Here is a 17,945-nt window from a genome sequence, read left to right on the forward strand (position 1 = left end):
AGGGCATCTTTATTTTCTTCTTCCCCCTTCCTTTATTAGACTTCTTCATGGACTGTGGAAATCTTGTCTGAGTGGATAAAAATAGTGCAGCTTCAATTTTTAGGCAAGTTCCGATTTACAAATCCAATTTATGCTAATCTTGAAAGCACTTTTCAGAAATAAAGAAAAGAGTGTCTCTCTCTCTCTCTCTCTCTCTCTCTCTCTCTCTCTCTCACACACACACACACACACACACAGAGAGAGAGAGAGAGAGAGAGAGAGAGAGAGAGAGAGAGAGAAACAAACTCTATAATTTATTCTATTTATTCTTAGGGGAAGCAGAAATTTCAAAGGCACCCTAGTCCTTTATCTCAGAAAATTAGACACAAGTAGGGAGGGGATGTGGTAATTAGATGGCATAAGCAGCCACAAGAGGCAAAAATAATTCTACAATGAATAAACAGGACCCGATCCACCAGCAGGTTCCCTTTCCTTGTACTGCTGTCAATGGGGCTTGCACAGGAGAACTTTCTAGTGGATTGTGCCCTGCATTTTCTGAAGTGTGAATGTGTTATTTGGTGTGGAGGAAAAACAACAACCTGCTGCTTATTTTCTTTCTTTTGCTAGAAAATGCTTTGTGCATTAAAGGTAAAGGGACCCCTGACCATTAGGTCCAGTCGTGGCCAACTCTAGGGTTGTGGCGCTCATCTCGCTTTATTGGCCGAGGGAGCCAGCGTACAGCTTCCGGGTCATGTGGCCAGCATGACTAAGTTGCTTCTGGTGAACCAGAGCAGTGCACGGAAACGCCGTTTACCTTCCCGCCGGAGCAGTACCTATTTATCTACTTGCACTTTGACGTGCTTTCGAACTGCTAGGTTGGCAGGAGCAGGGACTGAGCAACGGCAGCTCACCCCGTCGCGGGGATTCGAACCGCCGACCTTCTGATCGGCAAGTTCTAGGCTCTGTGGTTTAACCCACAGCGCCACCCACGTCCCTGTGCTTTGTGCATTAGGTAAGCAAAATTAAATGATTTTTTAAAAATGACTATTTGCAAGGAACCATCGCTTGCTTCTGTAGGCATATAGTTATAGGCATCTCCACTTTTAATGCTTTGGAGCTTACTTGTTTTAAAGTGAACGTGAGTCACTGCGGTGGTGCTGAAGCAAAGGCCATTCTAGGATACACTGTCAAGAAAATCATTTCCAAGATCTGGAGAGTATTAGTCCCACTCTGCTCAGCACAGATGAGAACCTCTTCTACTGCACTGTGTTTATGCCAAACAGATGATGCAAGTTAAGATGCATGCAGGAGAGAGATATAAATATGATACATTTTAGAAGACAAGACAAGAACAGATAGGGCAAAGATCTGGGGGTTGTACCCAGTATTCATCATATTCACTAAAATTAATGAACACAAATTAAGCCCATTAATTTCCATAGTCCCACCATAAGAAGTTGAACTGTCCAGTTATCCCTACTCTCCATTTCCTATTCTTTAACCAGTTACTGATCTGTAAGAGGACCTGCCCTCTTATTCCAGGACTTCTAAATTTACTTGAGAATCTCTGGTGAGGACCTATCATTTTTTTTAAAAAAAAACAACAACCCTCAAGTATGGAATGTCTGCTGGCTTATTGACATGTTTATTTACTCTCTCAAATAATTCTTAATGTATGTCTGCAGAATCTGTGCTGATTCTTCTTAAGCAAGGCATCTTTTGATATGCTGGATAACTTGGTCTCTTTAATAGTCTCCATTGTGAATTGAGCATGGGACAGTAAAATTTTAACCATCAGGATATAAGATTGCCAGCATAAACTTTAGGAAGAGGCTCCTAAAGAGTGCCATAACCCACCAAGAAAGTAGCAACTTCTTTCAGGGATGGTTTGATAACAGGTTGAATTTGAGTAGCATTTGTTGGCAATATTCCAGCAATAGAATGTTATGGAACACTGATGGACTAGATAAGATTGTTTCCTTTGAACTATTTTATTTTAAAGTGCTGATTTATTTCTCAACCTACAACAAATAAGAATATAACAGTGTGTTCAGGGCAATCTTATCATTTGTCCAAATAGAATATGAGTTACCGTTGAAACCTCCCAATGTTTACTTGAGTCCCAAAACAAACATGCAGAGGTTTACCATAGCTCTCAGGTTGAACATATGATTTTTATGATTAAGCATCTTCTGGTGGTCTAATTCTTTGTGTTTATGTGGGCTCAGTTCACATCTGTTTTCACAACCCAGCTTTCACCATAGCTATAAAGAGCTAACCATAGCTGAGACATCTTGCATAGTTGCAACCAGGGGTGCCAACTTGCCCCTCACATTGAGGGGGCATGGCCATGTGACATGTCATGTGGGACATGCAGAGGGCGATCTACGGGCTTGCTCATCCCTGCTGCCACCCGGCTGCTGGGCTCCTGGGTGGAGGCTGGGATGAGCATGGGCAATCTTTGCTTCACTTGACCTATCCACAGCCCGGCTTCTAGTCTGCCGGGCTGCTGCTGGAACGAGTGAAGCAAAGATCTGCTGTGTTTGTCCCAGTCATTGCCTGGCCCCTGGGCTGCTGGGCAGAGGCTGGGATGTGCCAGTGGCAGAGGAAGGGGTGGGGGTTGCGGTCCACCCCGGGTGTCATCCCTGAGAGGGGGTGGCAAAATGAGTTGTTGTTTTCTAAGGGCTCACGAACCTCAGCGCCTAGGGCTTGCCGATCGAAAGATCGGCGGTTCGAATCCCTGCGGCGGGGTGCGCTCCCGCTGCTCGGTCCCAGCGCCTGCCAACCTAGCAGTTCGAAAGCACCTCCGGGTGCAAGTAGATAAATAGGGACCGCTTACCAGCGGGAAGGTAAACGGCGTTTCCGTGTGCGGCTCTGGCTCGCCAGAGCAGCGATGTCACGCTGGCCACGTGACCCGGAAGTGTCTCCGGACAGCGCTGGCCCCTGGCCTCTTGAGTGAGATGGGCGCACAACCCCAGAGTCTGTCAAGACTGGCCCGTACGGGCAGGGGTACCTTTACCTTTTTACCTTAAGGGCTCACGAAACTTTTTAGGAGTGACATGGTGGCTTAGGCACCTACAGGTTCTGCGCTGCCTGAAATGGCAGCATGAGACTAGTGTCTGCCTACTGCCTCTCCCTCAGCCACTCGACAGCTGAAGGGGAGGCGGCAGAGAGGCTCCAAGTGTCAGAGAGGCTTGTCCCACCCCCATGGGCAGTTCACCATGCCCGCATGGGCAGCTCACCCTGCCCCCGGCTGCAGGGCATGCCCCCATACCAGGCACCTGAGGGGCTAGCTACGCCACTGGGGTTTGCAGTGGGCACCTAGTAGTGGTGGTGGTGTGGCCACCTAAACATTGGGGTGTGCTGCCCCCTGCCCAAAAATACTGGGCAAGCTGAAGCCCCTTCCATCTTCTACAACCAGCACCTCTGGTTGCGACATCTTACAATAAAGGTTGTTAACAGTACAGTATAGAAAATTTGAAGGCAGTAACTTTCTGCCTCTGAATGGGTGAGTGGCTCCCAATGTCAATTCACAATTGAGCCATTGAGGATGAAATATGGCTGCAATTCACTGAGACATTTATTTATTTATTTTACACCCTGAAATTATATTGCATCAATCTTTGTAGTAGATTTTTAACATGGTGAATGCCCCAGCTTGAGTTACGTTCACAACTCGCCAAGACCCAATTCACCCATTTTTCTAACTTTTTGGAACATAAAATGAACCACAACACACTCCTGCATGCATTATTCAGCCAGTGTATTAGCACATCTGTGCAGGAACTGGAGCGACTTGCAGGAGTCATTCCATGCCTTTAAAAGATCTTGTTAAAAACCAGTCAAAAATTGTGCAGCTCTACTTTGAAGTGTAAAGCAACTTGAAGGATCAAGAAGCATGTAAGTATGAATGAATTAGTTCCTGCGCAACAATGAAATATGCTTCTGCACATGATGGATCATGGATCAAAATATCCAGAAGGTATCCACTAGCTAGATAGGAAATTGGTGTCTCTAATGAAATGTATGTGGCACTTAAATATCAGGCATGGGTTCACAGAAGGTGAAAATAAATTTTAGACAAAAGGACATGAAACACAGAATGATGGTAAAGCCTGAGGCAAGAAACCATCATATTATAGATCTGAATTAATAAGAAAAAGCTCCAGGGCAGTATAGAAGGTAGAAACTGGTGGTCAGTTTAGAAAACAAATTGGGTCTGTAACAATCTGGTTTCATGGTACTATCATATCCTGCACCAGTTCTTTAACATTTAAAGAAAGGAAATTTCCAAGACATCTTAAAATTTCAAAAGGGTGAAAATTGCATAATCGTATCACGTTTGGTTTACAGCTGCCTAATGAGGTTTCTGTCAAAATTTAGCAATGCCGTAATACAGAAAAAGGGAGAATAAAATAATGAAACACTTGGGCTCAAAGAAGAGAAAAGGGAAAATGCACAAACTACCCTCCTCAATCGCAAACAGTATTTAGATATATTGTTAAGTGGTGTGGTGGTGTGTGTGTTAGTCTGGCTATTATGGTGTGTGACAGAATATGGCATTGAGGTGATTGGCATTCTGATTTAGCCTCCCCTCCCCCCCTCCGCTTAAACTGAGCTTTGTCCTGCTAATGTACCTGGAGTTGATATGAGTCCCCTGGTAGTATCAGTTTTTAAACAACAGAAACAACAACAACAACAACAACAACAACAACAACAACAACAACAACAACAACAAAAATTGCACTTACAAGTCACTTTCCCCATGCAAAAAAAGTAACTGACAGGTAGTGCATATCTGAAAGCCAACATAACACTGAAACAGATTTAAAACTGAAAATACATTCATACAGTGGTGCCTCAGGTTAAGTACTTAATTCGTTCCGGAGGTCCATACTTAACCTGAAACTGTTCTTAACCTGAAGCACCACTTTAGCTAATGGGGCCTCCTGCTGCTGCCGCGCCACCGGAGAATGATTTCTGTTCTCATTCTGAAGCAAAGTTATTAACCTGAAGCACTATTTCTGAGTTAGCAGAGTCTTTAACCTGAAGCGTATGTAACCTGAAGCATATGTAACCTGAGGTACCACTGTATTTAAATATAAAAAGAATATTTATGAAAGGGACTAAAGAAGGCCATGAATATCATCACCCTCCAAATAAAGGCCAAAGGCCTGGCAGAAAAGAAAGTTTTTTGCCTGGCCATGCCCTCCTGTGGCCTCCAGGAAGCCACCAATGAAAAGCCCCATTCTTGTGTTGTCCCACTCTGCACCTCCCTCCGAAGGGTCACACAGAGAAGAACCTCAGATGATGAAGGTAGGATCCAGGTTGGTTCATGTGGGAAGTGGCAACCCTGAGATATTTTAGTCCTAAGCCTCTTAAGGCTTTGTAGGTGAGATGTGGAAAGTTCCTTGTTGCTAGGGGGACCACTCTCAGCTATTAGGTTCTGATATCAGGGCCAGCCAAAACCAACAGACCACCTGGGGATCCCAGATGGTGTTGGACTACAACTTCCAGCCAGCTGTCAATGGTCATGGATGCCGGGAGTTGTAGAAGAAGAGTTTGGATTTGATACCCCGCTTTATCACTACCCTAAGGAGTCTCAAGGGACACGGGTGGCGCTGTGGGTTAAACCACAGAGCCTAGGACTTGCTAATCAGAAGGTCAGTGGTTTGAATCCCTGTGACGGGGTGAGCTCCCGTTGCTCGGTCCCTGCTCCTGCCAACCTAGCAGTTTGAAAGCACGTTAAAGTGCAAGTAGATAAATAGGTACTGCTCTGGCGGGAAGGTAAACGGCATTTCTGTGCGCTTCTCTGGCTCACCAGAAGTGGCTTAGTCATGCTGGCCACATGACCTGGAAGCTGTACACCTGCTCCCTCGGCCAATAAAGTGAGATGAGCGCCACAACCCCAGAGTCGGTCACGACTGGTCCTAATGGTCAGGGGTCCCTTTACCTTTTTAAGGAGTCTCAAAGTAGCTAACATTCTCCTTTCCCTTCCTCCCCCACAACAAATACTCTGTGAGGTGAGTGAAGTTGAGAGACCATCTGGGGATCCATGGTTGAATAACTTTGCAGCATGTGTAGTTCAATCCAATAAGTTATTTAGGATGGCAGAATTCCAGCAGAGCCAAACATAGGTTGGAATCCAGCGTTAGCCATATGCAGAGTTTACTCAGCCTAAGCACATCAGTTTCACGAGGTCTACTATGATTATTACTAATGTTGAATATCACCCTAATCAGGGTTCAGCAAACTTTTTCAGCAGGAGGACGGTCCACTGTCCCTCAGAGCTTGTGTGGGGTCGGACAATATTTTTTTGTGGGGGGAAGAATAAATTCCTATGCCCCACAAATAGCCCAGAGATGCATTTTAAATAAAAGGACACATTCTACTCACGTAAAAACACCAGGCTGGCCCCACAAATAACCCAGAGATGCATTTTAAATAAAAGGACACATTCTACTCATGTAAAAACACGCTGATTCCCGGACCATCTGCGGGCCTGATTGAGAAGGCGATTGGGCGAGATCCAGCCCCCAGGCCTTAGTTTGCCTACCCATGGGCTACTTCATCAAACCATAATGCTTACCATCATGAAGATATGAGAACGCAACACCTCAAAGCATGTGTTCAATAGTAACGTTCAGTAAGATTACTCTGGGGTAAGTGGTCTGAAACCTGTCCTCTTACTTTTCTTTCCTGACAAATGTTTTTCCCCACCACCTCTTTTTAAAGTAACCTTTCCCATGCTGTACTTCAGCCGATCATTTTTCCTTGTCATAAAAGCAGTTTGAACCTGACCAAGCCCAAATGAAAAGCTCTCAGGGGAATAATCCAAATATGCATTTCCATATATATTAATAAGCCACGCCACTTCTTTTTTTTTTGGCAACTCGTATAATATAATTTTGAAACGAGCTCGAGCTTATCATCTGAACAGTAAGAGCACAGTCTCCTTTCTGTCAAAAGTAATGGAATGAGATCATCTACGCAATCATTTCTACTAGCTGTCTTCATTTTCCTTTACAGGAAAGTGCCACATAAATCTCACTTTCCTCCTCTTGCTGCAAAGCAGACTCCGGCCAGTCAGCCCTGCTATTTACAGTCAGGAAGATCAGATGAATTCTTTACATCACTGGGCAGGGCAAAATGAAGGCTGCGACAAAAAAGCAAAGCACAGGGAACTTTGGGGGGCTCGTGTTTGACTTTTGGTGATAATCTGTAGGTAATAGTGTGGGATTTACTAGATGCCAGATAAAAATAGAAGCAGTAAAAATTTATTGAGTTGCGATAGATAGATAGATAGATAGATAGATAGATGATAGATAGATAGATAGATAGATAGATAGATAGATAGATAGATAGATAGATAGATGATAGATAGATAGATAGATAGATATAGATATAGATATAGATACAGTGGTACCTCAGGTTACATATGCTTCAGGTTACATACACTTCAGGTTACAGACTCCGCTAACCCAGAAATAGTGCTTCAGGTTAAGAACTTTGCTTCAGGAGGAGAACAGAAAAAATACATTTTAAATAAACCCTGAGATTTTGATTATTCCTGTGGCTGTAATTTTTTTTATATATAAAAAGTTTTAAATATTGAATTTTAAATTGTTTTAACCTGCCCTGGGACCTGCTGGTGAAGGGCAGGTAATAAATTTAATAATAATAATAATAATAATAATAATACTTTATTTTTTTTCACTAGCCCTACATCAATCCACCAAACCAATGTGCCATATGCAGAGAGCAGATGGAACTGTGCAGAATGTAGACATTCAAAATCAGTTTTATGTCCCTTAATTGCAACATTCTCAAAACACCTGAGTTTCAAATAGATTAGCCGAAATCCTACAAAGTAGAACATTGTCCCGTGTATAATATCCTCTATATATTTCAATGGTGATCCTTTTTTAAAAAAATGTGACATAAATAGCTTTTTTTGCTATATAGAAGTTTGGGACCACACTTTATTTGAAGAACAATTTTTAGAAAGATTAACTGAGGCATAATTAATCTTCAAATTAGTCATAGATATTTTTTTTTAAGTTTCAGATTGTAAAGTAGCATTTAATGAATGCTGCTTTTGATCTTTTTGGGATTGACATCCCTGGGGAAGTGACACCAACTATGATCTAGAAATGGTTTGGTGTAATAAACATGTACTGGTTTGTGTATTTGGACACTAGTGCTCTCTAGTGATGGCAGTTTGTCATACTCAAGAGAACTAGATCTCTTTTTAATTCATTAACTAAGGCTGCATGCACACAGTATTTTATTTTCAAATCGATGGAGGCTGAGTACTTGTACATATGGTCAAGATCTAATGCATATTTTGTTCGCCCCTGGAAAGCACTTCTTGAGAAACTGGTTTCATTCTGAAAATAAAAGCTCATTGCAGACTGATTCTGCATTACACCACAATGTCCATTTGAAAACAGATTTAAGCAGTCCCAGCACTTTCCTGATAAAGTTGTGGGCGGACATTATAGCAAGATCACAGTCACCACTTTCTTCATTTGTCTGGGGCATGTTTAGGGAGGGAAAGGCAGGATAACCCCATCAGAAAGTGTGGGATCCAAACAGGGCTGTCTTAAGCATATGCGGTGCGGGGGTGCAAAGATCCGCCTGGCTACCCCCCCCCCCCCAGGTTGCCCAGTCCCAGGCATGCAGGATGGCGGAGCTGGCTGGCTGCCTCAGCATCTCGCTAGCTCGGTCAGCCCCAAACTCACGGCGAAGAGCTGCCCGCAGCAGAAGAGCCCACTGCAGCGCTCTGACCGACAGGCGGGCTCTTCCCCGGACTCAACTCTCAGGCCCCAGACTCTTGGCCTGGCGCCCCCGAGAGCCCAGCACCCGGGTGCCCCGCACTCCTAGCGCCTATGGGTAAGACGGCCCTGGATCCAAATGCATCTAGAATCAGTCTGGAATTCAGTGGTTCTCAAATGGTGTGGCGCACACTGGTGTGGCAGGAGACACTGGCAAGTGTGGCAGCAAAATTCAAGCACAATCAATATTATCTTTTAGGAATGATCCATGTTCTTATGTAGCTGCATTGTTTTATGATTTCTGAATGTCCACGATCATATCATCAATTAGTGGGGTTCTATGTTATAAACCCAGCACTGTTCGGACTTCTATTTTCTCTTTTCTTTCCAATGTATTTCTTATCAATAAAACAAATTGGTGTGGTGAGAGCAAATTTTTATTGTGAGTAAAGCTGGAAAATCTATTTCATGGGTGTTTAGGCTGGGTGGGTGCATGGGCAATAACAAAATAAATCTGAATCTGTGCCATGTGTAAGAACTTTGTATTTTAACTAAAGTATAACTAGTTGCAGTGTGTGTGTGTGTGTGTGTGTGTGTGTGTGTGTGTGTGTGTTATAGGGTTGTATTCAAATAAGTTCAAAGCATTTTCTGTAATTAAGGGGTAAATTGCTTAACAGCAGAATTATTATTATTATTTTGTTAGGCATCCAAATGGCTTTATCAGCTTCATATATATGCATGTGTGTTTTACTTTCCTTACAGCTTAGGAGGTGAAGTGGTGAGAGGAAATGAAGGAAGCTACATTGGCAAGCATTTCCGCATGGGATTTATGACAATGCCCGCCCCTCAGGACAGACTGCCTCATCCTTGTTCGAGTGGCTTTTCCGTGAGATCCCAGTCGCTTCATTCTGTTGGAGGTACCGATGATGAAAGCAGTAGCTGCTCCCGCAAACAACCCCCACCGAAACCGAAACGAGATCCCAATACCAAACTAAGCACATCCTCTGAAACTGTAAATGCTGGAACAACAAGTAAGGGTGGAAAGCTACCAGACCGAACTGAAGGTAAATGCTTAGCTTCTGTTTACTTTTGAAGGTACTATTAAATATTCACTTGTTAATAGTGTATTCCTCAAACTCCAAGGAGGTTCTGCACTTGAGTATTCTTCAGTTTCCATCACCAAAATGCAAGTGTTTGTATTCCTCATCCATTCCCAGCCAAAGCTAAATTCTCCTGTTATAATTGAACATTAAGTTTAAATTTCTGAATGTAAAACAAGTTTCTAAATGCAAATCTGAGTTTGCACTTAGTTCAGTACTCATTGACTTTACTGACAGTGATTAAGAACTATCCTAAAATAAACACACAGAATAAATAAATTGAAATATTACTTCCGTTTTCTAATTGTGTAAATGGCTTATGCTTGCATCGCTTTGCTAACACCAAACTCTGTTCCAAATGGCCTCTGGGGTATCTTGATAGGAGATGTATATTGTATAAATACCCAGTATACCTGAAGGAGCATCTTCACCCCAATCATTCAGCCCAGACACTGAGGTCCAGCTCCAAGGGCCTTCTGGCGGTTCCCTCCCTGTGAGAAGTGAAGCTACAGTGAACCAGGCAGAGGGCCTTCTCGGTAGTGGCGCCTGCCCTGTGGAACGCCCTCCCATCAGACGTCAAGGAAATAAACAACTATTTGACTTTTAGAAAACATCTGAAGGCAGCCCTGTTTAGGGAAGTTTTTAATGTTTGATGATGTTTTATTGTGTTTTTAATATTCTGTTGGGAGCCGCCCAGTGTGGTTGGGGAAACCCAGCCAGATGAGCGGGGTATAAATAATAATAATGAAGTATTATTATTATTATTATTATTATTATTATTATTATTCATAGTCGGTGGAGCAGGCTCCACTCATTGGCTTCCCATGATTCAGCAGTTTAACTTTTGTTTTGGTGAGCTATCCTGCCTTGCAATGCAGCTGGGCAGGAAATTTAGAAGGTTGGCCACTGGGATGTGACTCCTTGCACCTTGTGAATGGAGTGCTATCTGTGAGGGGTTGTAACAGCCACCCAGCAAGAGTAGGGTATGGTGCCATTATGAACTAAGGTATGGAGACTACTGGTTCAAAAATCCCTCATCACCATGTAGTGTTACTGGGTCACTTTGGGCCCATCACTATCTGTCAACCTAGCCTACCACAGGGGGCTGTTAGGATAAAATGTGAAGGGCTACTTGGAGGAAGTGCAAGGTGATATAGGAAAAGATAAGGACCATTTGCATTCAAAACAGTAGGGAAAAAAAAGATTTGTGCTTACTGGATTCTGATCCAATGGATGCCGTTGTGTCTTTCACTTGGAACAGATAAAGACCCATGTAGGCCTTTAACAATGCTTCCACATGTACACTATTTTTGTAATGGCACAATTGGCCAGTCACATCTCCTCCTCTGGGCAGCTCATCAACATGGATGGGATTTGAACAAGAGCACAACTCTCGATCAACTGTGTTTTGCTTCAATGGGGCTTAGGCTGAACATTTTCTTGGCAATTTTTACTCTTTGTGCAATCTCAAGTGAGCTCCCTGCGTGGAAAAGGTACCTCTTGCTGCTCTATTATTCTCTCTCAGACAAAAGTGTTTCTCCTGCACTATAATCTCTCAAAGTGGTTGACTTATTGAGGGCATTTACCTTTTAGGAGAGGCAATTACTATACCAGTAATTGCTGCCACTACCCCCCACACACCAAAGCAACACCATTTTCTATCAAATCACTGCTACAAACCCATCCAGGATGCCAAACACCCATAGTGCACTCTTGCCACAGCAGAAAAATATGAGTTAGATCAGAAAAGAGTTGAAGCTGTCAGGTTTTTCTTTGGGGGGGGGGGTTCCCATCCTGCTTATGACCAACTAGTGTTTGAAGGACTTAAGATTTAGTAGAACCCAATATTCTTCTTGCTCATCAGCAGTTTATTTCCTAGCAATAGGCATAGTGGAAGTTGGGTTGTGTCATATTTTCATTCAGCTATGTGATATCATCACAAATGCAAACTAGAATAAGGACAATACTTTGAACTGGCTAATATTTTAACCTTGTTTCACAGCTGCCATTCCTATCTTTATAATAGAAACAGGGTACTGCATTTTGCAGACAGCCCATATTTTTGGCCCTGATTTTTTTTGTTAAGTTTCCACTTCATTATACCTGCTATTGATCATTAAAAAAAAAAAATTCAGTTGTTTTCTGAGGTGCCAGAATAAGTAAAGGAAGCACTTGACTCTGATTAAGCAAATGCCTTACATTTATTTGTGCTGCTAACTAAGAACATTGTGGAATTTAGTGCGTTTTGATCTACATATCAATAGCAAGTTGAATTCTAGATCCTGGAGTCATTATTGAAGAAACAACTTCAGGCATGTTAGAGGTTTCATTCAGGATTTCAATAGCACACATTGCAATCACAGAGATTGTACTTTCTGCTACATATCATTGTCTTTTACCATTTTGTATTTTGATTTCCTTAAAAGCCAACATTTAACACAAACACTTCATACTGCATTAACTGAAGCTGTACAGGAATCACATCCTTTGAGACCTATAGACACATTAACATTCAAGGAAGTCGCAAACACTGCAAAGCATTGTCTGTTGGGTGTTAAAATATATGACACGTACTTAGCAGCTTGGGAATTATGTTGTGCTGAGAAACTGATTGCAAGCACTCGTAGTCAAGATACGCTAACCTGTCTGCGGATTGTGTGCTTAATTGTGCTGATAAGGGGATAAAAACTCACTTTAAACATCCTCTGCTCTGTGTGTAATCTTTGCTCATTTATGCAGATTGGTATATATATATGTGGGTTCTGGACCACCCTATTCACTCATTAATTCCCAGTGTGTGCTCTCTCTCCCTCCCTCCCTCCCAATTATTATTTTCTTCACTTATTATTATTATTTCCAGAAATTCCTTCTACGTTCTTTTTCACTATTCGCCAAATATTTATTTCCATCCAGTTGTGGACATGCAGGGAATGTTTGGCAGGCAGATATTTGCTGTTTGACATCAAAATGACATCCAAAGCTATTTGACCTTTGCCTAACCCTATGTCCTCCATCAACTCTGCAGTGGCAAACCTGTATTTGTGGAGCTTAAGGGAGTTAGGTTCATACAAAAGCTGTGATGGGTGAGAAGGATAACACCAATGTCTCCAAATGTGGGATACAGTGCCTCTAGGTCACTGCCATTCAAGCTTCCTAACCAGGGTGAAGCACAACCTCTGTGAAGTATCCATGGAATACACTCCTTTAAATACTGTGGGTAAGAAGCTCAGAATGGAGAGCGCAGCTCACTGCAAAACTGCTAGGTGTGCTCAGTTTGGGGAATACAGTACTTGACTAATGGGTATAATAAACTACAGAGAAGTCTGTCAGCTATGCAATTGCTGTGGGGAAAAAGCATCCAGAATGATACATTAAAAAGAGAATACTTCCTCAAAATTATTCAGGTTTTCCTTTCCTTTCTGTGACCTGGCCATATTCACACGGGGGGTTTCAATGGGTTTTTGCAATTCTGGTGCCATTAACTGAGGTAGGAAAATGTGCACTGCTGCTAGGATGTCCTTTTAACTTGAAAATGGGTCTCCTCTGCTTGTTCACAAACGCTGCAGCACAGTCGAAAGAGGTGTCATTTGTGTCACTCTTGGAAAACCCCTTATACCTTGGTTTTCAAACAGCTTAGTTCTCGAAGGTTTTGGCTCCCGAACACCGCAAACCCAGAAGTGACTGTTACAGTTTGCCAACAATTTTTAGAAGCCGAACGTCCGACTGGGCTTCTGCCGCTTCCGATTGGAAGCTCCTGCAGCCAATCAGAAGCCGTGCTTTGGTTTACAGACGTTTTGGAAGTCAAGCGGACTTCCGGAATGGATTCCATTCGAATTCCAACGTACGACTGTATCATGTAATATCTGCTGCTCAGCCAAAGCCCCATCTGCACTCACAATATAAAGCAATACGGCTCCGCTGCTGTATAAGAACAAATAGCAATACAGCATATCTTTGAAATATACCCCCAGGAGCCATACCATGGACTCCTCAACTGCAGCAGCAGCGTAATGCTGGTGACTCCTTAGTGTGGTGTTGTGGTTAGAATGCTGGACTAGGACCTGAGAGGTAAAGGTTTGAATCCCCACTCAGCCATGAAGCTGACTGGATGACCTTGGGCCAGTCACTAACACCAACCGACCTCACAGGGTTGTTTTCTACATAAAATGTAGAGTTGAAGAATTGTGCATGCCGCCTTGAGCTCCTTGGAGAAAATTAGAATATAAAGCAACCACCACAGCAATATCATATTGGGCAGACAGACAACTTTTCATCCAAACATCAATAATATGAAAACAGTTCTGGAGCTGAATGCTCCCATGTTCCAGCTCCACTACCTCACCTTAGGATAGTGCCATAATCTCCCATAGGATCCTACTTTGTCCATGCAAATGTTCTTCACACAATGAGGGGAAAACAAATCTGCCAATTAATGGGTTAACTCATTTTCTCATTTTTACAATCTTAAATTCAGTTCTCCGCGTTTCTTTATGCTTATAAAAATTATTCAAATTTCTCATAATAAACACATGAAGTTTTGACAAAAAATGCACAGTTTTGCAGACAACTTTCCTTAATACAATGCATTATGTACATTGTTGTCACTGACTTAGGCATTTGTACGCATACTTTGGATCCCTTCCAGTCGGGATTCAGGCCTCATCATGGGACTGAAACTGCCTTGGTCGCACTGGTTGATGACCTCCGGCGGGCTAGGGACAAAGGTGAGAGCTGTTTCCTAGTTCTGCTGGATCTCTCAGCGGCGTTTGATACCATCGACCATGACATCCTTCTGGACCGTCTTGAGGGGCTGGGAGCTGGGGGCACTGTCATACAGTGGTTCCGCTCCTTCCTCCTGGGCCGTGTTCAGAAAGTGGTGGGGGGGGATGAGTGTTCAGACCCCTGGGCTCTCACTTGTGGGGTGCCTCAGGGTTCTGTCCTCTCCCCCATGCTTTTCAACATCTACATGCAGCCGCTGGGAGGGATCATCAGGAGGTTTGGGCTGGGTGTTCATCAGTATGCAGATGATACCCAGCTCTACCTCTCTTTTAAATCAGAACCAGTGAAGGCGGTGAAGGTCCTGTGTGAGTGCCTGGAGGCGGTTGGAGGATGGATGGCGGCTAACAGATTGAGGTTGAATCCTGACAAGACAGAAGTACTGTTTTTGGGGGACAGGAGGCGGGCAGGTGTGGAGGATTCCCTGGTCCTGAATGGGGTAACTGTGCCCCTGAAGGACCAGGTGCGCAGCCTGGGAGTCATTTTGGACTCACAGCTGTCCATGGAGGCACAGGTCAAATCTGTATCCAGGGCAGCTGTTTACCAGCTCCATCTGGTACGTAGGCTGAGACCCTATCTGCCTGCAGACTGTCTCGCCAGAGTGGTACATGCTCTGGTTATCTCCCGCTTGGACTACTGCAATGCGCTCTACGTGGGGCTACCTTTGAAGGTGACCCGGAAACTACAACTAATCCAGAATGCGGCAGCTAGACTGGTGACTGGAGGTGGCCGCCAAGACCATATAACACCAGTCTTGAAAGACCTACATTGGCTCCCAGTACGTTTCCGAGCACAATTCAAAGTGTTGGTGTTGACCTTTAAAGCCCTAAATGGCCTCGGTCCAGTATATCTGAAGGAGCGTCTCCTCCCCCATCGGTCTGCCCGGACACTGAGGTCCAGCTCCGAGGGCCTTCTGGCGGTTCCCTCCCTGCGAGAAGCAAAGCTACAGGGAACCAGGCAGAGGGCCTTCTCGGTGGTGGCGCCCGCCCTGTGGAATGCCCTCCCATCGGATGTCAAGGCGATGGACAACTACCTGACATTCAGAAAACATCTGAAGGCAGCCCTGTTCAGGGAAGTTTTTAATATGTGATATTTTAGTGTATTTTTCATCTCTGTTGGAAGCCGCCCAGAGTGGCTGGGGAAACCCAGCCAGATGGGCGGGGTACAAATAATAAATTATTATTATTATTGATCCATGCATCATTGTACACTTTGCTCAGCTGGAAAACTGCATTGCGAAATTCAGAAAAGTTTGATTTTTCAAAGGATGATCATGTTTTCGTTCACAGATCATTTTTTTAAAAAAATGTGGATTTGGCAGGTTCACCTTTAAATGCAAATTGGATTGAGTTTCTTCCCCATTCCTGCATGCAATCAAGAGAAACTTCAGTGAAGGCCCTCAGGTCTCAGGCCTGAAATGATCAAATGTGAACTAAAATGTGCTTTGCTGGTACCCTTCAACAAAACTGCATGTCCTGTTAATGTTTTTCTTTCCTTTTCCAAACTGCATAAGGTGGTGATGAGACACCCCATTGATAAACAAATTAGGGAGATAACAGCAGGAGGACTTTTTATATTAAAAATGGCTATCATGAGAATATTGGCACTCTGTCCCTACAGGAAAAAATCCTGTTTTTCACAAGTAATCTTTAGCGGCTTGCTAATTTTCAGTTTGAAATCCTGTCACTTGATTGGTAACAGTGAGAGTACATAGTGATATCAGTTTAATTACAGCTGATCTGTGGATGCACAGATTAATCTCCAGGGAGACTGCAAATACATATTGCTTTCCTCTTAATACTTTTTTGATTCATTGGATACTTTCTCACGTAATGCCACTGCAGATTTGCTTATGGGGCAATTCTTTGCAGAGTTTAAACTTTGCATAGTTCTCTTGGGTCAAAGTAACAGCATCTGCCATTTTTGATCTTGTCCGTATGGCATATGTATTCCCATGTGTGGCGTTTGCCCGTTCATTTGAAAATGTTTGTATAGGGGGGAAAGAAAGGGTTAAAATGTAGACCAATAGGAAAGCTGGAGGCGGAGCCTACCTGTTTATAAAAGGGCTTAACCTGAGGTTTGGGGGTGCTTAGTTGGTTGGTTTTAGTGGGTTGGTTGGTTGGGAAAGGCAGTTGGAAAAGCAGTTGGCAGGCAGTTGGAAATAGAGAGACAGTGCAGTTGGTTCTTGTGTGAGGGGAGGTAGAAGAGATAGAGACAGGATAAACTAAGACTAAGAAGATAAAGAGTAACACCGTTTGGAATGCAGTTAAAGTTTGTGTCTGCAATAAACTACACTCTTCTTTATTAACTTGAGAACCTGACTAAGTGATTTACCAGGGAGAACCTGGTTGGTGGCAGCGGATTAGTGGTGTACAGGTCAATAGTCGAGGAGATGACCTGGGGCTCCGTACGAACGCCACACCATGGTAAGGAGGTCAGCACAGAGCAGAGACACCAGCTTGCAAGGCTGATTGTGGGGGGCCAACATTGTGCATGCAATGTCCTGATGCCACACATATAACACCTCACACCACACGCTTGCCATCAGGACATTGGGAGGAGATGGGGCAGAGCCAAACATGGCAGCTGAGGGACTTCCATCACCTCCACCGTTCCATCACCTCCACCACCAAGGAAGAGGAGGAGGAGGAGAAACCGGCTGTTGGGGCCAGGCTGTGGTCGACTCCGTGTTTCGCCTCCATGCTTTTTGGACATTTGGGGGGGGGGGGTTAGCCCCTGCTGGCCTAGAGGAAACTGAGGAGCATCAAAATACCCAAATCTGTTGGAGAACTGACTTGGGGATTCAGGTCCAAGATTCAAAATCAGCCCTGTGATTATAAACACTTCTGCTTTGCAGATCTACTCTTTCCACATTTTGACCCTGCATGGCTGGTGCAACCAGAGTCAAGAAACTGCCTCAGGTGGCAGATGCTGGGGGACAGGAAGTGGTCTCGAAGTATTGAATGACTGCCCCGAGATTCAGTTGCTAGCCCAGCTGACTTCTCTATGTGGAAAGGGGGCATCCTCTTTATCACACACAGCAAAGAGCCTGGCACCAGCTTTGTACCTACCCAATTTCAGTAGGCTTCTTCTATTGTCCTGTTTCCAAAATAGCTTTTTGGGTTTACCAAGAAACACAAACAATTCCCATCAATTATTGGGGATGGAAGGAAATGAAGTATTTAGCTGTAAATAATGTTAATATTTTTCCAGTTACAAACCATATTTTGTAAAAACATTTTGATCAGAAAGTACTGATATTTTCTCTCAGAAATAAACTCTCAAAGAAATCTAAAATCTAACTACTCTCTTT

The 17,945-nt window shown here is 43.6% G+C and overlaps 1 protein-coding gene across 5 annotated transcripts in view; it reads left to right on the plus strand.

Moving 5' to 3' along the window:
• Nucleotides 1-17,945, plus strand: part of NYAP2 (neuronal tyrosine-phosphorylated phosphoinositide-3-kinase adaptor 2) — a 142,812-nt gene that overhangs the window by 67,972 nt on the left and 56,895 nt on the right. For all 5 annotated transcript variants that reach the window (XM_079975871.1, XM_079975874.1, XM_079975873.1 and 2 more), the window contains exon 3: nt 9,519-9,820. In XM_079975871.1, coding sequence (XP_079831997.1) covers nt 9,519-9,820 — 302 coding nt within the window. The remainder of the gene's footprint in view (nt 1-9,518; nt 9,821-17,945) is intronic.

Source organism: Podarcis cretensis (genome assembly GCF_951804945.1).
Source record: "Podarcis cretensis genome assembly, chromosome: 5".
Taxonomy (NCBI): Eukaryota; Metazoa; Chordata; class Lepidosauria; order Squamata; family Lacertidae; genus Podarcis; species Podarcis cretensis.